Source organism: Rhinatrema bivittatum, chromosome 3 (assembly GCF_901001135.1).
Source record: "Rhinatrema bivittatum chromosome 3, aRhiBiv1.1, whole genome shotgun sequence".
In the NCBI taxonomy this organism is placed as follows: domain Eukaryota; kingdom Metazoa; phylum Chordata; class Amphibia; order Gymnophiona; family Rhinatrematidae; genus Rhinatrema; species Rhinatrema bivittatum.
Window position 1 is genome coordinate 183409691 of NC_042617.1, and position 18445 is coordinate 183428135.

The following is an 18445-nucleotide window of genomic DNA, read 5'->3' on the forward strand; positions in this document are numbered from 1 at the left end:
GAGTCAAGTAATTACACAATAGTGGTGTAACATGTAAAGATAAGGAGAACAAAGAGAGACTAGTATGAAAATGTTATGTTTCTCATATAATACTAGGTATACTGGGCAAGTCTATGTAAGGTATACTGTTATTGTAAACAACTACCCAGGATAATATTCATTACAATGGCAAGCAGGGATATAATCAATGCACATTACCAGAAAAATGAAGGACAGCATAAGGACTCATACTGTGTTGTGCATACATCCTGTGGGACAAGTTATAAAAGTGTTGCAAAACAAATAAGACATGTTCTGGTCACAGACAGAAATGGGCCTAGGTGAACAGAAGTGTCACACTACCAGCACACATCTGTGAGCGCTTGTGACTAAACTCTAGGTAAAGAAACCAATAGGTAGTGTTACAAGAAGAAATGCTCAAAAAGGCATATAGGGAAAAAATAGAAGAGGCTCACTAAATTCAGTATATTGGGTACAGAAAAATACTTGTGCAGAAGCAGCAATTGAGCAGAATTTACCTCAAGGGAATATTTGATTTATACCAAGACATATCACACTGTCAAGTGGCCAACAGTGGGACAGGGTGATTGGTTAGTGTGATCAGATTAGCTTTCATAAATAAAAGTAAAAGAGAACATATCAAATAATCATCTCACTGACTCATCAAGTAAATGCATATACTCATTATAAGGTATAGGACTGGATAATGCTAGAAAATGCTGGAACTGTAAGGCTACTAAAGACTGCCTCAATTCAGACTTTATCATTAACTTGAAATCTAAATAGTGTCATTTTTAAATGGGTACATAACTAAAATATTGACTAGGTGTATCATTTCATATTTTGTTATTGACAATCAGTTATCACATATGAAATAAAGGTCAATATGATGAAAAGTGCACGATGACTTCTGTGCATAGAATGGGATGATTTCTGAAATCGATGACATTTGACGTATGCAGTTCCCTCAGCTGGGTGAATTTCAGCCATCAGAGCATAGCCTCTTAAATCAGTATTAGATGTATATGCTATTAAAGCCTAGTATAAGAACAAAACAAATTCAAATTAATCAATGAGACAAAATACATCATGGCCTTAGCTCCCTACATCTAGTAATCCCTATATCTGCATAATAATCCTTTTTTATAATTAGGTAATATGCAATAGTCAGGACCACAAACAACTTAAGTGCTCAGACATTACACAGACACATGCATTTCACTAAACTGACACACAAATTCATTCATTGCATTCTTCAGGTGTCATGACACACACATAACACAAAAAAAAAAAAAACAAGTAACATATTTGAGTTCAAAAAGTATTTGGATCGATCCATAATAAAACAAAAATCAAAATGAAAAATGATCTATTTAAAAATGAAAAAAAAAATCAAACTGAGGAAAAATATAATCTTCAAGCTTTACAGCTCAAATGGCAAAAAAGGTGTTTTCTTTTTCAATCTGGAAAGATATAAACTCTGGCATACTTTCCATCTTAACCAGTCAATCATTTTTGCAACCGTCGCTGCTCGATGTCCTCACTCCGCCCTCTTTACCTACGGGTCTGATGGACGGCTGGCTGCCGCGGCGTCTCCGTGCTGTCTCCCTCCAGCATCCCTGGACCAGCTCGATGTTGCAGATCCGCCAAGTTGCCTGAAGACCTAGGACGCGTGCGTATGCTCTGATTGAAGTACCAGCAAGAGAGTGAGCCTCAGGGGCATCCCCCTGAGATGTCATCATCCGCTTCCAATATTTAAAGGTCTCTTTTTCACTATCTAATGAAGTTAGCAAGGGGGATTGCTTTGGCTACACTTCCCAAGCTACTGTGCCTCCTCGGACTTACCAGAGGTACCCGCTCCTCGGGGGCCTCGCTTTCTTTCTTTCTTTCAGATTACAGATAGGAACCGGAACTCGCTCCTCAAGGGCCCATGTTCCTGGACACTCTGAAGATTATCTACTGCTTGGAAGCTATCGCTGCTACAAACAATTGTGAGTTACCATCGCTCTCTTGGAGCTTTCCCTGGAACCAGGTACTCACTCCTCGAGGGCCTAAATCTTTCCAGCTCCTGAACTTACTTGAGACCTTATGTGAGTTTTGTCATCTAGTTCTGTTCATGAACTCTGCCTACTCTGCCTACTCACTTTCTACAGTTTCTCAACAGCTCAGCCATTCTGGATCACTGTTCCAGTACCTGAGGGACTACAGCTCTGCCGGGCATATCAGCTCACTACTGCCACCTCTGGTGGTTTCAAAAACCTGTTTTTTGTTTTGTTTTGTTTTTTTTTAATTTTATTTTTATTGCATTTCAGTTATTTTTACACTTAAGTATAAACATAGAATAAGTTACAGCAATTGTTTTCCCAATTCAACATTGACATCTTACATTTTATATCTCCATTCTATACTTAGGAAATAAAATAAGTAAACTAGAGATTCAAATTACTGCTAAGAATCAACTTGGAGCGATCCAAAAAGAATTACTTAAAGAAATACTTATTGCTTATCCACATATTTCAAACTTCCCCCCCCCCCCTTCAATCTTATCACATCATTATACATGTGTATCCAAATACACCCTAAGCTGATTTGGATCATTAAAGATATATTTGTCTTTCCCAGATCTAATATGACATTTGCAAGGGTACTTTAATACAAATTGAGCACCTTTCTCAATGACTTCACTACACATTTCAATGAATTTTCTTCTACGTAATTGAGTTGTGTGTACCACATCCGGGAAGATCCTAATAGGGGATCCATAGAAATCTATTTTCTGATATTTAAAATGTAGTCTCAGTACCATATCTCTTTCTACTAGAGATAGAAATTGTACTAATAAAGTAGATCTTACATTAATTTTTGACTCAAAAGATTTCTCAATAAATTCTGTCAAATCTAAATTTTCTTTACTCTCCCCTAACTCTCCATTTTGCGGTTGCTGAAGATAATAACTCTTTAAAATAGTTGGCAAAGAGTTATCTGTATATCTTAATACGTTTTTCAAGTAACTATTTATTAACTCCCCCGATGTTATCAGGTGAGTTTTGGGAAAGTTCAGAAATCTCAAATTCATTCTTCTATTTAAATTTTCCAGATTCTCCAATTTCCCTTGATGTTCCTCTATATATTTTATTACATTAATTTGTACTTCCTGTACACCCTCTAGTTTCTTCCCCAACTCATTTACATTAGTTTCCATTTTAGTCAATTTCTCCTTAGTACTAACATCATTTTTTAAAGCATCATGTACTGATTTCATTAAACAATTAATTGATTTTTGCATTTTTAACATTATTAATCCCAGCTCTTCTAGGGAAAATTTTTGGGGTATTGTGACAGATATATCTTCAAGTCCATCTGCTTGATCTTCCGATTTATGCGGATTGAAGGGTCCCTCCTCACCTGATACCAATTGGGGGGTTTGTAAGTCCATGTTTCCTGAACTGTCCAAACTTATAGGTTTGACATTGTTCAAAGCCCTCCCCATAGAGGTGTTACGATCTTTAACAGGCGATATTCCAGCTAACATTGCTGGAGGGGGCCCTGGCTTCTCTGGGGCCCCGGGGATTAAAGATGTTTCTGTGGCCAACTGATCCTTTTCCCGCTTCACAAAGGAATCATTAGCGGCCCCCACCGGGGTTGATGCGGAAACTCTTCTGAAACACTCAGCTATTCTGGGTTGTACTGTTTTTATTGGTGAGGAAGTAGAAGAAACATCTCTAATCTTAGCTTTCCTCTTTGTATGAGGCATAGCTAAGAAATAACCAGACAGATCAGCTTCAGAAGGGCAATAAGAGACAGTACTTAGCTTTGTTGATCTCTAGGGCTGCTTTGCCGATAATCCCCGTTCAGACCATTCTGCGCCGTGCTAAGCCGGGACAAGCCGCGCGCCCCTTGGCCGCGCGCGGCTTAGCCGTTGCTCCGGCGGCATTGCGCCGGCGTAGGCTGGTTTTTATGCCTACCCGGCTCCTCCTCCTGACGTCACCTGGCTGGCCCCGGATGCAGGAAGCGATTGATGCAGGATGTTCCGGCTTCCTACCAGCGTCCTGGCTCCTCGAAGTAGAAAAATAATAGGGAAACTGGGCCTCAAGCAGTGACCCTCTCCTTCCAGGAAAAAGCAGGCAGCGTCTCTCGCCGGCGTAGGCTGGTTTTTATGCCTACCCGGCTCCTCCTCCTGACGTCACCTGGCTGGCCCCGGATGCAGGAAGCGATTGATGCAGGATGTTCCGGCTTCCTAACAGCGTCCTGGCTCCACGAAGTAGAAAAATAATAGGGAAACTGGGCCTCAAGCAGTGACCCTCTCCTTACAGGAAAAAGCAGGCAGCCTTCAAAAACCTGTTTAATAAAAGAACTAATGTGGGTCTGTCTCCATACTCAAGCCTAGCCGGTGGTCCCTCTCGGGATATCCTCCCAGGGGCGTGGTCATCTGCTACCGGCCCAGGGACCCACCTACAACTATATCAGATTCATTACAGATTGCTACTCCTTATCAAGACGATATCTGACACACTACAAGATTGCTGACTCCTCCTCCTTTAGGAGCCATTACATCATATTGCTAACTCACAGCTCTATCACAGAGCTATCCTAACAGATTGCTACTCCTATCTGATTGCTCCTCCCATCAGATAGTGGAACGTAACAGAATCCTAACAAATTGCTAACTCCAGTGGATCCGGCTTAATATGGGAGGTTGTTAACTCCAGTGAATCTGGCTTAAACTATGGGATGTTGTTAAGTCCATGGATCCGGCACATCTCTCTGCCTTGCAGGCTATACCAGGCCTGGCCCAACACATCTCAGAGCAGCAAAAAACTTTGGAGAAACTTACTGCAGCATTTCATCAGCTACACACATAGAAGATACAAGGCACAGCTTCTAACCAAGAAGGTCAGTTACAGGAGGTAACTTTAAAGACTGCTGTACCATTGGTGGCTCCTATCCGCTTTTCCGGAGACATCCAGAAGACCCGGGGCTTTCTGAACCAGTGCTGCATGCATTTCACCTTACATCCCACTTTATTTCCTACGGCTCTTTCGAAGACCACCTACATCCTGTCATACTTGGATGGAAGAGCCCTGGCGTGGGCATCTACCTTGTGGGAACACAAGGACCCCATTTTGCAGGACATAGAAGGATTTATGGACTTGTTTAAATCCGTCTTTGATGACCCCGCTTATATTTCTGTTGCCGGTTTTGCTTTGGTGGACTTGAAGCAAGGCAACAGATCACTGGCTGAATTCACGATAGAATTCAAGACTCTTGCAGCGGAACTTTGCTGGGACCCCAAATGTCTCAAGTCTCTCTTCTGCAGAGGCCTGGATACCCATTTAAAGGACAAGCTGGCCACTCGCCAGACACTTGACTCGCTGGACGAATAAATAGCCTTGGCCACTCGGATTGATCACCGGCTCCGAGACAAGGTGAAGGAACTCCGGCCTAAGGTGTTACCCCCTGTTGAAACAGGCTAGTACTGCCACTGCACCTCGGATGGTTCCAGTAACTTCTGCTGCTGATAAAGATGAACCGATGCAACATGGTCATGGACACTTGACCTCCAAGGAGAGAAGAATTCAGAAGAAACGCGGCCTGTGCATGTACTGTGGTCAGCCCGGCCATGATGTCTCTACATGCCCCATTCGTCCGGGAAATGGACGGGCCTAAGTCCCGCGGGAGGACTGTTCTTTGGCCGTACTGCGTTTTCTCCTTTGCCCTCTCTTCCAGTCTCCGTGAACCGGCTATGGTTCAGACTCCTTCCCTGATGGACTCGGGGGCAGGAGGCAACCTTATTCTCAGATGTCTAGTGGAAGACCTGAGGAGTCCCTTCATCAAATTAGAAGATCCATTATTGCATCACAACTTGAAGTGGGCTTTGGACGTTCCTTTACATCGCCACTTCTCCTGAAGATCTCAGTGACGTCCACGGCAGTTCAACACTTGGTTGCTGATATTCATAGTGCCTTCTACATTCACCTTGGCTTAAAGGCTTTCAACATCCATCTGCATTCACGGATTATAAACTTAGAGATATCTGTCACGTTCCATCCATAAGAACATAAGAAATTGCCAAGCTGGGTCAGACCAAGGGTCCATCAAGCCCAGTATCCTGTTTCCAACAGAGGCCAAAACCAGGCCACAAGAACCTGGCAATTACCCAAACACTAAGAAGATCCAATGCTACTGATGCAATCAATAGCAGTGGCTATTCCCTAAGTAAAATTGATTAATAGCCATTAATGGACTTCTCCTCCAAGAACTTATCCAAACCTTTTTTGAACCCAGCTACACTAACTGCACTAATCACATCCTCTGGCAACAAATTCCAGAGCTTTATTGTGCGTTGAGTGAAAAAGAATTTTCTCCGATTAGTCTTAAATGTGCTACTTGCTAACTTCATGGAATGTCCCCTAGTCCTTCTATTATTCGAAAGTGAAAATAACCGAGTCACATCTTCTCATTCAAGACCTCTCATGATCTTAAATACCTCTATCATATCCCCCCTCAGCCATCTCTTCTCCAAGCTGAACAGCCCTAACCTCTTTAGCCTTTCCTCATAGGGAAGCTGTTCCATCCCCTTTATCATTTTGGTTGCCCTTCTCTGTACCTTCTCCATCACAACTATATCTTTTTTGAGATGCGGCGACCAGAATTGTACACAGTATTCAAGGTGTGGTCTCACCATGGAGCGATATAGAGGCATTATGACATTTTCCGTTCTATTAACCATTCCCTTCCTAATAATTCCTAACATTCTATTTGCTTTTTTGACTGCTGCAGCACACTGAGCCAACGATTTCAATGTGTTATCCACTATGATGCCTAGATCTCTTTCTTGGGTTGTAGCACCTAATATTATTATTTTTATGGTTATTTTATTTTTATTGAAATTTCCCTGTAAATGCCTGATTAAATTTCAGGGCAACTGCTATATTTTTTCTCAACCCTCTCAATTAATTTCCTTTATAACTAGTAAGAAGGACAAAGTGGTGTCCCCTACATGTGCAAATTGATTGTGCGCTTCTAATATGTGTAGTGGGTCTATCAAAGATTGTTACTGCTTCTCCTTTATCTTAATTTCCTCAATGTGTAATATTTCCTGAGATTGTGAACATCATTGGATCCTTGTTTGAGGGCTTGATTTAGATGCTCTGTAGCTGATATTTTTCTTTTAGGGGGATTTTTGCCCTAATTGTATTTTTCCTTTTTTCTTTGATTGTTTAAGCTGCAAAGTGTATATATTTCAATTCAAATGGTTCTTGAAATTATTGTAAAAATGAATAAATAGAAAAAAAAAAAACAACTTACTTATGTGATCAATAAATATAAATTTCACAACACGATGTGTACTTAATCTGTATGTGCTGAAGTAAATGAAATTTACACCGGGAAATGTGGATTATGAACTTTCCAAAGATATATATCAAAATTATATTGCATTTGTCATGCTTTTGTTTATTACTTTTAGTTTTACAGAAAACTGGGCTATACTATTCTTCATAGAACGTTAATATTTTTCCCTGAGTAAGGAAGGTATTCATCTTTCTGAAACATTGCAATGTCGGGTTAAAAAGAGATGGCTATCCCTTGACATTTTGGAAAGTTCTTTGAAGCCACATTTCCCGATGTAAATTTAATTTACTTCAGCACATACAGGTAAGTACACATCGTGTTGTGAAATTTATATTTATTGATCACATAATTAAGTGAATACAGAAATATATACTCATTGATCACATATGAAAGTGGTATATGCACCAAGAATGACTGATGATTATAACTGTTAGCACATGGGGGATTATTCAACAGCCCCCCAGTCTCCATAAGGACACATAAAGCAGTGTTCCATGGCCTGGCATCTGTGCTAAATTATGATGGTCATTCAATAATTTTTTAATTATATGAGATTCTCCATTACACATCTACATTTGCTTTGAAGTGAGATCTTGATGGTGATTAGTTGAGAGGAGACATAGATTGAGTGAATCCCAGTATGTTATTTTACTTCAAAATCAAATGAACTGTTCAACAAATGAGTATACTGTGCCTGACATAAGACACATATATTCAATTTGGGCCTAGTGTATGCATGTAAAACTTGGTTTTATGCACATACATGGTCTTTTTTAAAATTGCCCCAAGAACTGTGCATATAAAAATGTATGCGGAAGTAATTTCACATGAACTTTTGCTTATACTTGAAAGATGCATTCCGGGGGTGGAGTGGAGGCACTTAGACCATGTATATGCATTCTATTGAGTTACAAAAAGTATGCACATAAATGTCCATGTATACATTTACATTTTCTCCCGAGGAAAAGTAGAGAAGTAGGCTAGTGGTTAGAGCAGTAGGCAGGGACAGCTCAGGGCAATCTGCAGCCTGAGGGTGAGGGATGAGCTAGAACTCTCCCCCCCTCCCTCTCCACTCTCCTTCAAAGCACAGTACGGTCGAAATCATCAAGAGGGGAAAGGGGGGGGGGGGGGGAACGACCCTTAAAGTCTGGCCCTTTCAGTGATTTTAAATGCTGCAGAAGAGGTAAAGCAGGGATCAGAATTCCCAGAGGAATGGCAGATAGAGCATCAATGACAATGTTTCTAGGAAGCTGGCAACTCTGCCATACTCCCAGGAACCCTCAGATCTGCCTCCCACACTTTACCCAGCATTTTCCCTTGGAGAAATGGGAGATAGGTAAATTGAGGATATATTTGTGTGGCACACTCTCCAGGCCAGTGCAAGGGCATTAGGCACCTTAGGAAAACTTTACAGCCTTGTGCTCGTGCCCCCCTGCCCTCATCACATACAATTAAAAGTTCTGCATTTACACTAATAAATTTTACATGAAAAAGGACATTGAGAGTATAGTCTTCTGAGGTAAAAATATCACAAAATATTACAATCCTGCAAAAAACACATTTGGAATGCATATGGTATTAGGCCTATTGTAATACATGTTGGGTGTATGCTTTGCCCTCAGAAAGCCCAGAGTAAACTGAATTAAAAATTCAATATAATAAACCTCCCATGCTAAAAGAACCCTAAGTACCAGCCCTCAAACAGTAAAAACCCTAACTATGAAAATGCTACACTGCAAATATTAAACCAGGCCCTAAACATCAACATACTTCTTATTAGGAAAACATAGCAAGCCAGCCTGCCACAGATCCCTGCACAGAAACTACATACTAACAGAATACCTCACCTTAGTCACACATGCAGAACACAGACAGATCCTCAGCAAATACAGAACAAAGAGACCATAAAGTATAAATAGAAATGAACTGGAAACCTCAGCAAGCCAGACTTTTGCAGAGCAATAATGGAAAAATAGAAATGTCATTCCTCAAAACAATAAAATCAAGGAATGTAAAACATCAGTCATAATAATAAAAAACATACTAATAAAGACAATAAATTTCAAACTGACACGCAGGCACGTGCCCAAGGAAACAGCAATTTTATAACTTACGTGCACATGTGTGTGCACGTTATAAAATACAGTAGGCACGCACCGATAAGCGCCCAGTTTTAAATGGGCCTGCGCTTGGTGCATAAATGCTGCTTCTACCTCATAAATCAGGGAATTTTAAAAGGGGAGCTCATCTACACCTTTGCCAGTTTCACCAGTTCATCCACCAGTTTGCCCAGTTATCATCTAGGTCCTCCAAACCTCCCTAGTTTAATAGCATACACTCCCCCCAGTTACCCCAAACTCTTTAAACCCTTCTGAAACAGCAGGGTTTTTTTTCTGACTTATACCTCCTCCATAACAGAAGTAAAGTATGTGGCAGGGACCCTGGGTATGTGGTCAGGCGCATAACTACATACACACACATCTCTTGACCTGCCCAGAATACCCATTCACTGCCCAGGCCATGTACAGGCCCCCCCCGCCCCTTTTTTGAAACTCAGTCAGATGTGCATGCAGCCCAAGATGCATGCACATCTCCAAGTTTTGAAAATAGTGTGAGGGCGTGTACACCCAATTTGTGCATGCATCCCCTAATTGATGCACGTGCCGGGCTTTTAAAATTCACCTTCAAAAGAATATTTCAAAACAGCTGATGAATAACATAAAAGCCAATAATTAAAAACTCATAAAAATTATAAAATTTCCCAAATATCAATTATATTTCAAACTAGTAGACAGCAAATAACACCCAATAATTAAAACTAATAAGGATAACAAATCCCTTCTCTCCATACCTGTGAACTTTTGATTTCCAGTCACCATGAAGTTTTCATGGATTAGTGCGGGGGGAGGGGGGCAGGAGGGTGAACTTTCTCCTCTTATATACACACACACACATACACTCATGCTCTCAATGCTCTCATACACTCTCTCTCAGACACACAGTCTCAGATACATACACAAATATTCACTCTCTCCCAGAGACAAGGCAAACACACATACACATACACTCTCAAATGGAGACCTACACAAATATTCACTCTCTCCCAGAGACACAGACAAACACACATACACATACACTCTCAGAGACATACACAGTCACTTTCTTAGAGATGCACATAGACATACATACACAAAGTCACTCTCTCAAGACAGAAAGTCAGACATCACACATACATACACATTCTGCTATCATGTTGCTGCTCAGGTGCTCAGTCAGTGAGTTTGCCCTCACCCCAATATTGCCGCATTATGTAAAATTCTTGCTATCAGTCCTAACACAGGACTGACAGCATCCCCCTCCCTTTCCCATTCCCACACCTTGTCAGCACTCACACTCTCCAGGAGACTCACTGACACCACAGCCAATGCATGCAGCTCACGAGGTTGGCCACGAGGTTGGCCACCTCTGTGATAGCAGAATACTTCACATATGCATAACACAGACAGCCTCAGAACACATACAAAATAAAGAGGCCATAAAGTATAAATAGAAACTTGCTGTCAAAAACTGAATTGGTAACCGCAACAAGCTCAACTATATTATGCAATGCAAAAATGGAAAAATAGAAACCATCATTCCTCACAAAAATCAAGCAATAAATTGAGAGATTTAAAACATCATTCCTAATTTTAAAACCATACTAATGAAAAGAATAAATGTCAAAACAATCAATGGATACAATATCCAATAATTAAAAACTCACATAAATATTGTAAAACAACAGACACATGAAATAACATCCAAAAATTAAAACTAATAAGGATTTTAAAAATGTCCCACTCTCTATATCTGTGATCTTTTAATTTCTTGTTACCTTGAGATTGTTGTGGATTTGAGGGAGGAAGGCTGCGCAGACTTTATCTACCCTCTCTCACATAGAGATTTACACATGTTCATTCTTTCATACACTTCCCACATGCTCTCACACAAACTTCTCTTTCACACACACTCATGCTCTTTTTGTCTTTCATTCAGACCCAGGCTCACACATTTAGGATCTCTCTTTCTCTTACACATGCAGGCTTTCCAACAGACATGCAGGCTTTCATACATATATACACACACACACACAGGCTCGTTCTCGCTCTCTCATAAACATGTGGGCTCTCATACACACACATGCAGGTTCTCTCTCTCTCGCATATACACATACATGCTTTCACATACATATGCAGGGTCATTCTGTGTATACAGTGCAACAGTGGAAAAACAGAAACCTCACCATTCCTGAAACATCAAATAATAAAATCAAGAAATATAAAAAATACATAATCATAATAGTAAAACATACCAATAAAAAGAATATTTAAAAAACAGCTGATGAATAGGAAGATCCATAACTTAAAACTCATATACAATTATTTTTTAATTACCCCAAACACCAATAAAATATTTCAAAAGAGCAAACACATCAAGGAATACCCAAATTAATAAAACAAACAAGGATTTTAAAAATTCATGCTCTCCATATCTGGGAACTTTTGATATCCAGTCACCCTGAGATTCTTGTGGATTAGTGGAAGTGGGGTACACAAAACTTTCTCCCCTCTCCTATATATATATATATTAATATATATTAAGATAAACTAAAATGTATAGAGCTAACTAGTGCTTATTGTATATACACATAAAAAAAAAACTCCAAAAGGAGAAGGAAAAAAAGCACATTGAACAATGCTATATTCTCCAAAACACAAAAAGTAGTGTAAGTATTTGGAAGTAAATATTTATTCAAGCAATAATCCTATAAAAGCAAATTTGCATATGCTCGTCCCTAAAGTGTAACTAAAATACTTATGCATATATCGTAACACACATTAAAACACATATTTACTATTCATTGATATATTGAGTATATCAATAAACAGTCCAAGCCTCAGATCTAAACTACTACTAAACTCAAGTTAACCTGAAATTGGGCAATGGTTCTGCATCCAAAAAATACAGTCACAGTCACTATTATATAATTTAACAAAGTATCACAAGCACTGTTAAACAATTTAACAATGTATCTCTCGATCTACTATTTATAACCAAAAACATTTACTTAATGCAAAATTAATGCTACTGAAACACCTTAAACCCCTACTCTCACAAAACGATTTTCGTACAGTACTACAAACAATCTTCGCAAGTACGGACTACTGTAATGCTCTCCTTTTAGGTCCTCCAGCATCCTCTATATACCCTTTACAAGTCTTGCAAAATGCTGTGGCAAGAATCCTTACGGACAGTAGAAAGAGGGATCACATTACCCCTATTCTAATTGAACTACATTGGTTATCCATCAAATCAAGAATTACATTTTAAAATATTATGTATTCCTTTACAAATTAATATATGGGGAGCAGGTAGACTGGGCTGTACACTGACATCAGACTTCATGTTCTGCAAAGAAATTTGCGGTCTGCCAACAGAGGCCTCCTTTCTTTACCATCTGTCCAGTCAGCACGGTTAAATCAAGTTAGGGAGAGAGCAGTATCTCTAGCAGGACAGAAACTTTGGAACACATTACCACAGGAATTGAGGCTTGAAACAAATTTTAAAAGGTTTAAACATGATCTCAAAACCTGGCTATTTGGCATAGCATATACAGAGTGAAAAAAGACGCCTTTTATTACCTATTTTGTGACTTTTTTTTTTTTTTTTTTTTACCAATTTTATGCTTTAAGGTCTTTAACATGCAGCATTTGTCTCTATTTTAGTATTTAGTTACTGTTTTTTTTTCCAATTTTACATTAATATACTGAGATAAATTAGGAGCTAGTGTTTGGTTTTAAATTTTAGCTATTTTAAAATATTATTATTTAAAAATTGTGTCTGGATTATATCTGTTGTTACTCAAATTTTATGTATTGTAAACCGTTAGGATGGTATTTCCTAGTGACAGTATAGAAAACTTAATAAATAAATAAATAAATAGATGTAAGATGTATAACATTCGTATAAATATCAAGCTGTAGTGTTTCAATGTAGGATATCGTGGGATGATATCCTGGGACGATATCATTGGAACACTATAGCTTGATATTTATAAGAATGTTACCCTCTAACATTTATATGACATTAAGTAAATGTTTTTGGTTATAAATAGTAGTTTGAGAGATACATTGTTAAATTGTTTAACAGTGCTTGTGATACTTTGTTAAATTATATAATAGTGACTGTGATTGTATTTTTTGGATGCCAGAAACAGCTCCATGGTGAGACCACACCTTGAATACTGTGTACAATTCTGGTCGCTGCATCTCAAAAAAGATATAGTTGCGATGGAGAAGGTACAGAGAAGGGCAACCAAAATGATAAAGGGGATGGAACAGCTCCCCTATGAGGAAAGCTGAAGAGGTTAGGGCTGTTCAGCTTAGAGAAGAGACGGCTGAGGTGGATGGATATGATAGAGGTCTTTAAGATCATGAGAGGTCTTGAACGAGTAGATGTGACTCGGTTGTTTACACTTTCGAATAATAGAAGGACTAGGGGGCATTCCATGAAGTTAGCAAGTAGCACTTTAAAACTAATCGGAGAAAATTCTTTCTCACTCAATGCACAATAAAGCTCTGGAATTTGTTGCCAGAGATGTGGTTAGTGCAGTTAGTTTATAGCTGGGTTCAAAAAAGGTTTGGATAAGTTCTTGGAGAAGTCCATTACGGCTATTAATCAAGTTACTTAGGGCCGGATTTTTAAAAGCCCTGAGCGCGTAAATCCCGCCGGATTTACTTGCGCAGGGCACTCGCGTGCCGGTGCGCCTATTTTGCATAGGCTGCCGGCGCGCGTCATTAGCCCCGGGACGCACGTAAGGTCCGGGGCTTCGTAAAAGGGGAGGGAGGGGGTGTGTCTGGGGGGCGTGTCAGGGGCGGTTTGGGCGGGTCTGGGGGGCGTGTTGCTGGCCCAGGGGCGTGGGTCGAGGCCTCCGGACCAGCACAAGGGGGTGCACAAATGTGCACCCCTTGTGTGCGCCGACCCCGGATTTTATAAGATACGCGCGCCAAAGCGCGTATCTTATAAAATCCAGCGTACTTTTGTTCGCATCCTGGTGCGCGAACAAAAGTACGCGCTTGCGTAAATTTATAAAATCTACCCCTCTGGGAATAGCCACTGCTATTCATTGCATCAGTAGCATGGGATCTTCTTCGTGTTTGGATAATTGCCAGGTTCTTGTGGCCTGGTTTGGCCTCTGTTGGAACCAGGATACTGGGCTTGATGGACCTTTGGTTTGACCCAGCATGGCAATTTCTTATGTTCAGAAACATTGCCCAATTTCAGGTTAACTTGAGATTAGTGGTAGTTTAGATTTGAGGGTTTGGAATGTTTATTGATGTACTCAATATATCAAGGAATAGTAAATATGTGTTTAATGTGTTTTAAGATATATGCATAAGTATTTTTAGGAAAACTTTAGGGAATGGGCATATCTAATTTGTTTTTATATAGGATTATTGCTTGAATAAATATTTATTTCAAATACTTACATACTTTTTGTGTTTTGGAGAATATAGAATCGTTCAATGTGCTTTTTTCCTTCTCCTTTTGGAGTTTTTGTCTGTGATATATATATATATACATATATAGATAGATAGATAGATACACTCACACACACACACAAACACATGCTTCCTCTTATACACCCATGCTTCCTCTCTCACACACTCATGCGCACACATTCTCCCCCTCTCATACATATACTATCGCACACACACTCCCCTACTCACACTCATACTCACACACACATACATACTCACTTGGTCTCACACACATACACTCCCTTGCTCACACAATGCTCAAACATACACATGTGCACTTCCTCTCACATGCTCCTTTCCTCACACATTACTTGCATGCTCCCTCTCTGATACACATGCTTGCACACACACATACTTACACACATTCCCCCTCTCTCAAACACATATGCTCCTTCTCTCACATACATGCTCCCTTCCTCACACAAATACTCACACACACACAACCATACCTACCCCTTACCTCTCCCCCGCCCCCCCCCCCCCCCGCATCTCCAGTTCTTCTTTGGTCATCCACTGTCAGCCCGGGCCCTCCTCTTCACTGCAGCTCATGGCCTGGCTGCTGGTGGTTTGTTGTCCCCCAATATTTGGGTAGCGGCATATTGGGATCTATCAGGCAGCCCCACAGGCTCTTCTCATCTTTGGCCACTAGCAGGTTGGGATCCATCAGCAGCCCCTGCAGCCTCTTTGGATCTTCATCTACTGGATGGTTTTTAACACCCTCATGGTTGGCCCGCCATTGGCAGTAAGGTGAGTCGGCTACCAGGCATTTTGGGTGGCACATTTTGCTGTCTCAAAATTTTGCTGCCTGAGGCGGCCGCCTCACCCTGCCTCGTTATAGAACTACCCTTGCAAGTGGCCTATGTGCCAGTGAATCCAGGGTTCAAATTCCACTGCTGCTTCTTGTGACCTTGGGCAAGTCACTTCACCCTCCATTGCCTTAAGTGCAAGCTCAGATTGTGAGCCCTCTGGGGAAAAAAATACCTTCAGTACCTGAATGTAATCTGCTTTGAAGTGGCTGTAAGGTGGAACATATTTAAAAATAAATGTGTTTGTATATGCCACACAGGGAGTGGTAGACACCTGAAAATTTTCAGAGCAGACTTAGGTGTGTAAGTCCACTTTGAAAATTCATACTGAAGTCTGCCTATACATTCTATACATGGACTTCAGCCCTCCTAGGCTATTATAAAATTACCCTCTCTATGAATAATATGAGTAGCCTATAGAATTTCTTACAGAATACCTTTTTGAGGACCAACATAAGAATTATCTTAACAAGATCTTATATGTAAACTTTTGAAACCACATCTAAAGGAAAAAGAATATGTGGTCTAGAAAGCTCATGTACAATCATGTCTTAGTACATATTTTGGTTGAATAAAGGTAACATAACGTGCAAAGACTTATTATGGTTTATTATGGCTGCTAGAATTCTGTGCTGTATACTGTATGTAGTCAGTAAAAAGAAGAATTTGTATGGTCTATGAAAAAGATTATCCACCTTTTGTTATGGTTTTTGTTTTTTTTACCTTGTAGTTCCTCCTTTTTCCTTTTTCTTCTAGTCCATTGAACCAGTGCTGGGAGTTTGCTACCATGAACCTTCATTCACAACTACCCACAGATTTCCCCCTATTTTAATTGATACTTCCTGCTACTGTCTAGGTGGTCATTGCAGCAACACAACAATCATGAGACTGGGATCTAATCACATTGCACAAGGGCTCCTTTTGGATCCTTGTATCCCGAGGTCTAAAGCCAGCCAACAGGTGTTGCCCTTAACAATGAACATGAATACCTCTCCTCTCCTCCCCTCTTTCCCCCAGGGACTGTGAATGTTGCTTCTCTAGCATTTCTAGCCCCGATTGTACTGCATTACCAGCCCAGCCCTGCCACTTCCAGGTATACAAGCATTTGTCATCACTTTTGCTTGTATCCCGGCTAAAGAAATGTCTATGTGCTTTTTATGAGAGGAGAATTTTACAATGCATACTTTAGAAGCTAAAAGAAAGCTATGATTTTGCATCAGGTCCTAAACTATGATATGTTTACAGGAGAGCTTGGCCAGGCTTCAGAGAGCATTTGCACGAAAATGGGAGTTTATTTTTATGCAAGCAGAAGCACAAGCAAAGTGAGTTTTTTCACATTATTTGATAGACCTATTTTAATTAGACTGTTTTGCAGAGGTACTTGTGCCTGTAATTAACATTATTTATCTTCATTACAACACTGGCAGAGTTGACAAGAAAAGAGACAAAATAGAAAGAAAAATCCTTGATAGCCAAGAGAGAGCATTTTGGGATGTACACAGACCAGTGGTAAGTTAATGCATAAGATTATATTTGTTTTGAAAATATTTGCTAGAAAACAATTATATACATCAATATTAATCCCCCTACTTACTCAAACTGACTACTACCATGATCCCAGATAATATTGTGTAAACATATTTACTGACCATCATAAGAAAATATCAAAAGAGAAAAATATGTATTTAGAGATGTTTAATTGAGAAAGAAAGGCAACTAGTAGTTATTAGAAACAACATTTCTATTATTATATTCCATTATAGCAAATAAATATTGTTTTAGAAAAGCATGCAGAAAATAAAATAAAAACAAAAAAAGGACTGGAAAGACTACTAACATTATTCAGGATGTACACTAAGGGGCGGATTTTAAAAGGCCCGCGTGCGTAAATCCCTCTGGATTTACGCGCACAGGGTCCTCGCGCGCCGGCACGCCTATTTTGCATAGGCCACCGGCGCGCGTAAGTCCCGGGGCTTTCGAAAAGGGGCGGGAGGGGGCGTGTCCGGGGCGTCCCCAAAACGATGCGGCGTTTCGGGGGCATGCCTCAGTGTTTCGGGGGCGGGCCCGGGGGCGTGGTCGAGGCCTCCGGACCAGCCCCCGGGACCGGAGGACAGAGCGGGGCTGCCGGCGATGCGCGCAAAGTTGCGCCTGCTTTCAGCAGGCGTAACTTTGCCGACAAAGGTGGGGGGGGGGGGTTTTACATAGGGCCGGGGGGATGGGTTAGGTAGGGGAAGGGAGGGCGAAGAAAAGTTCCCTCCGAGGCCACTTCGAAATCTGAGTGGCCTCGGAGGGAACAGGCAGGCCGCGCTGGGCTCGGCGCGCGCAGGTTGCACAAATGTGCACCCCCTTGCGCGCGCCGACCCCGGATTTTATAAGATACGCTGGCTACGCACGTATCTTATAAAATCCAGCGAACACGTATCTTATAACACGTATCTTATAAAATCCAGCGAACAAAAGTACGCCCTCGCGCAATTTTATAAAATCCGGCCCTAAGGGCTGAATTTTCTAATGCCGCAAGGCATAGGAGCAGATTTTCAAAGGGTTACGCGCATAACCCTGAGAAAGTGCCCCTGCGTGCGCCAAGCCTATTTTGCATTGGCTTGGCGATGCGTGCAAGCCCCAGGATGCGCGTATGTCCCGGGGCAGGACCGAGGCCTCTGGCAGGCAAGGCCCGGCCAGCGCATACAAGTTACGCCTGCCAAA

The 18445-nt window shown here is 40.8% G+C and overlaps 1 protein-coding gene across 3 annotated transcripts in view; it reads left to right on the forward strand.

The window, feature by feature from the left end:
• RGS7 (regulator of G protein signaling 7) overlaps window positions 1–18445 on the forward strand; it is an 883903-nt gene that overhangs the window by 645784 nt on the left and 219674 nt on the right. For all 3 annotated transcript variants that reach the window (XM_029594021.1, XM_029594023.1, XM_029594022.1), the window contains 2 exons: window positions 16985–17061; window positions 17167–17248. In XM_029594021.1, the coding sequence (XP_029449881.1) occupies window positions 16985–17061; window positions 17167–17248 (159 nt within the window). The remainder of the gene's footprint in view (window positions 1–16984; window positions 17062–17166; window positions 17249–18445) is intronic.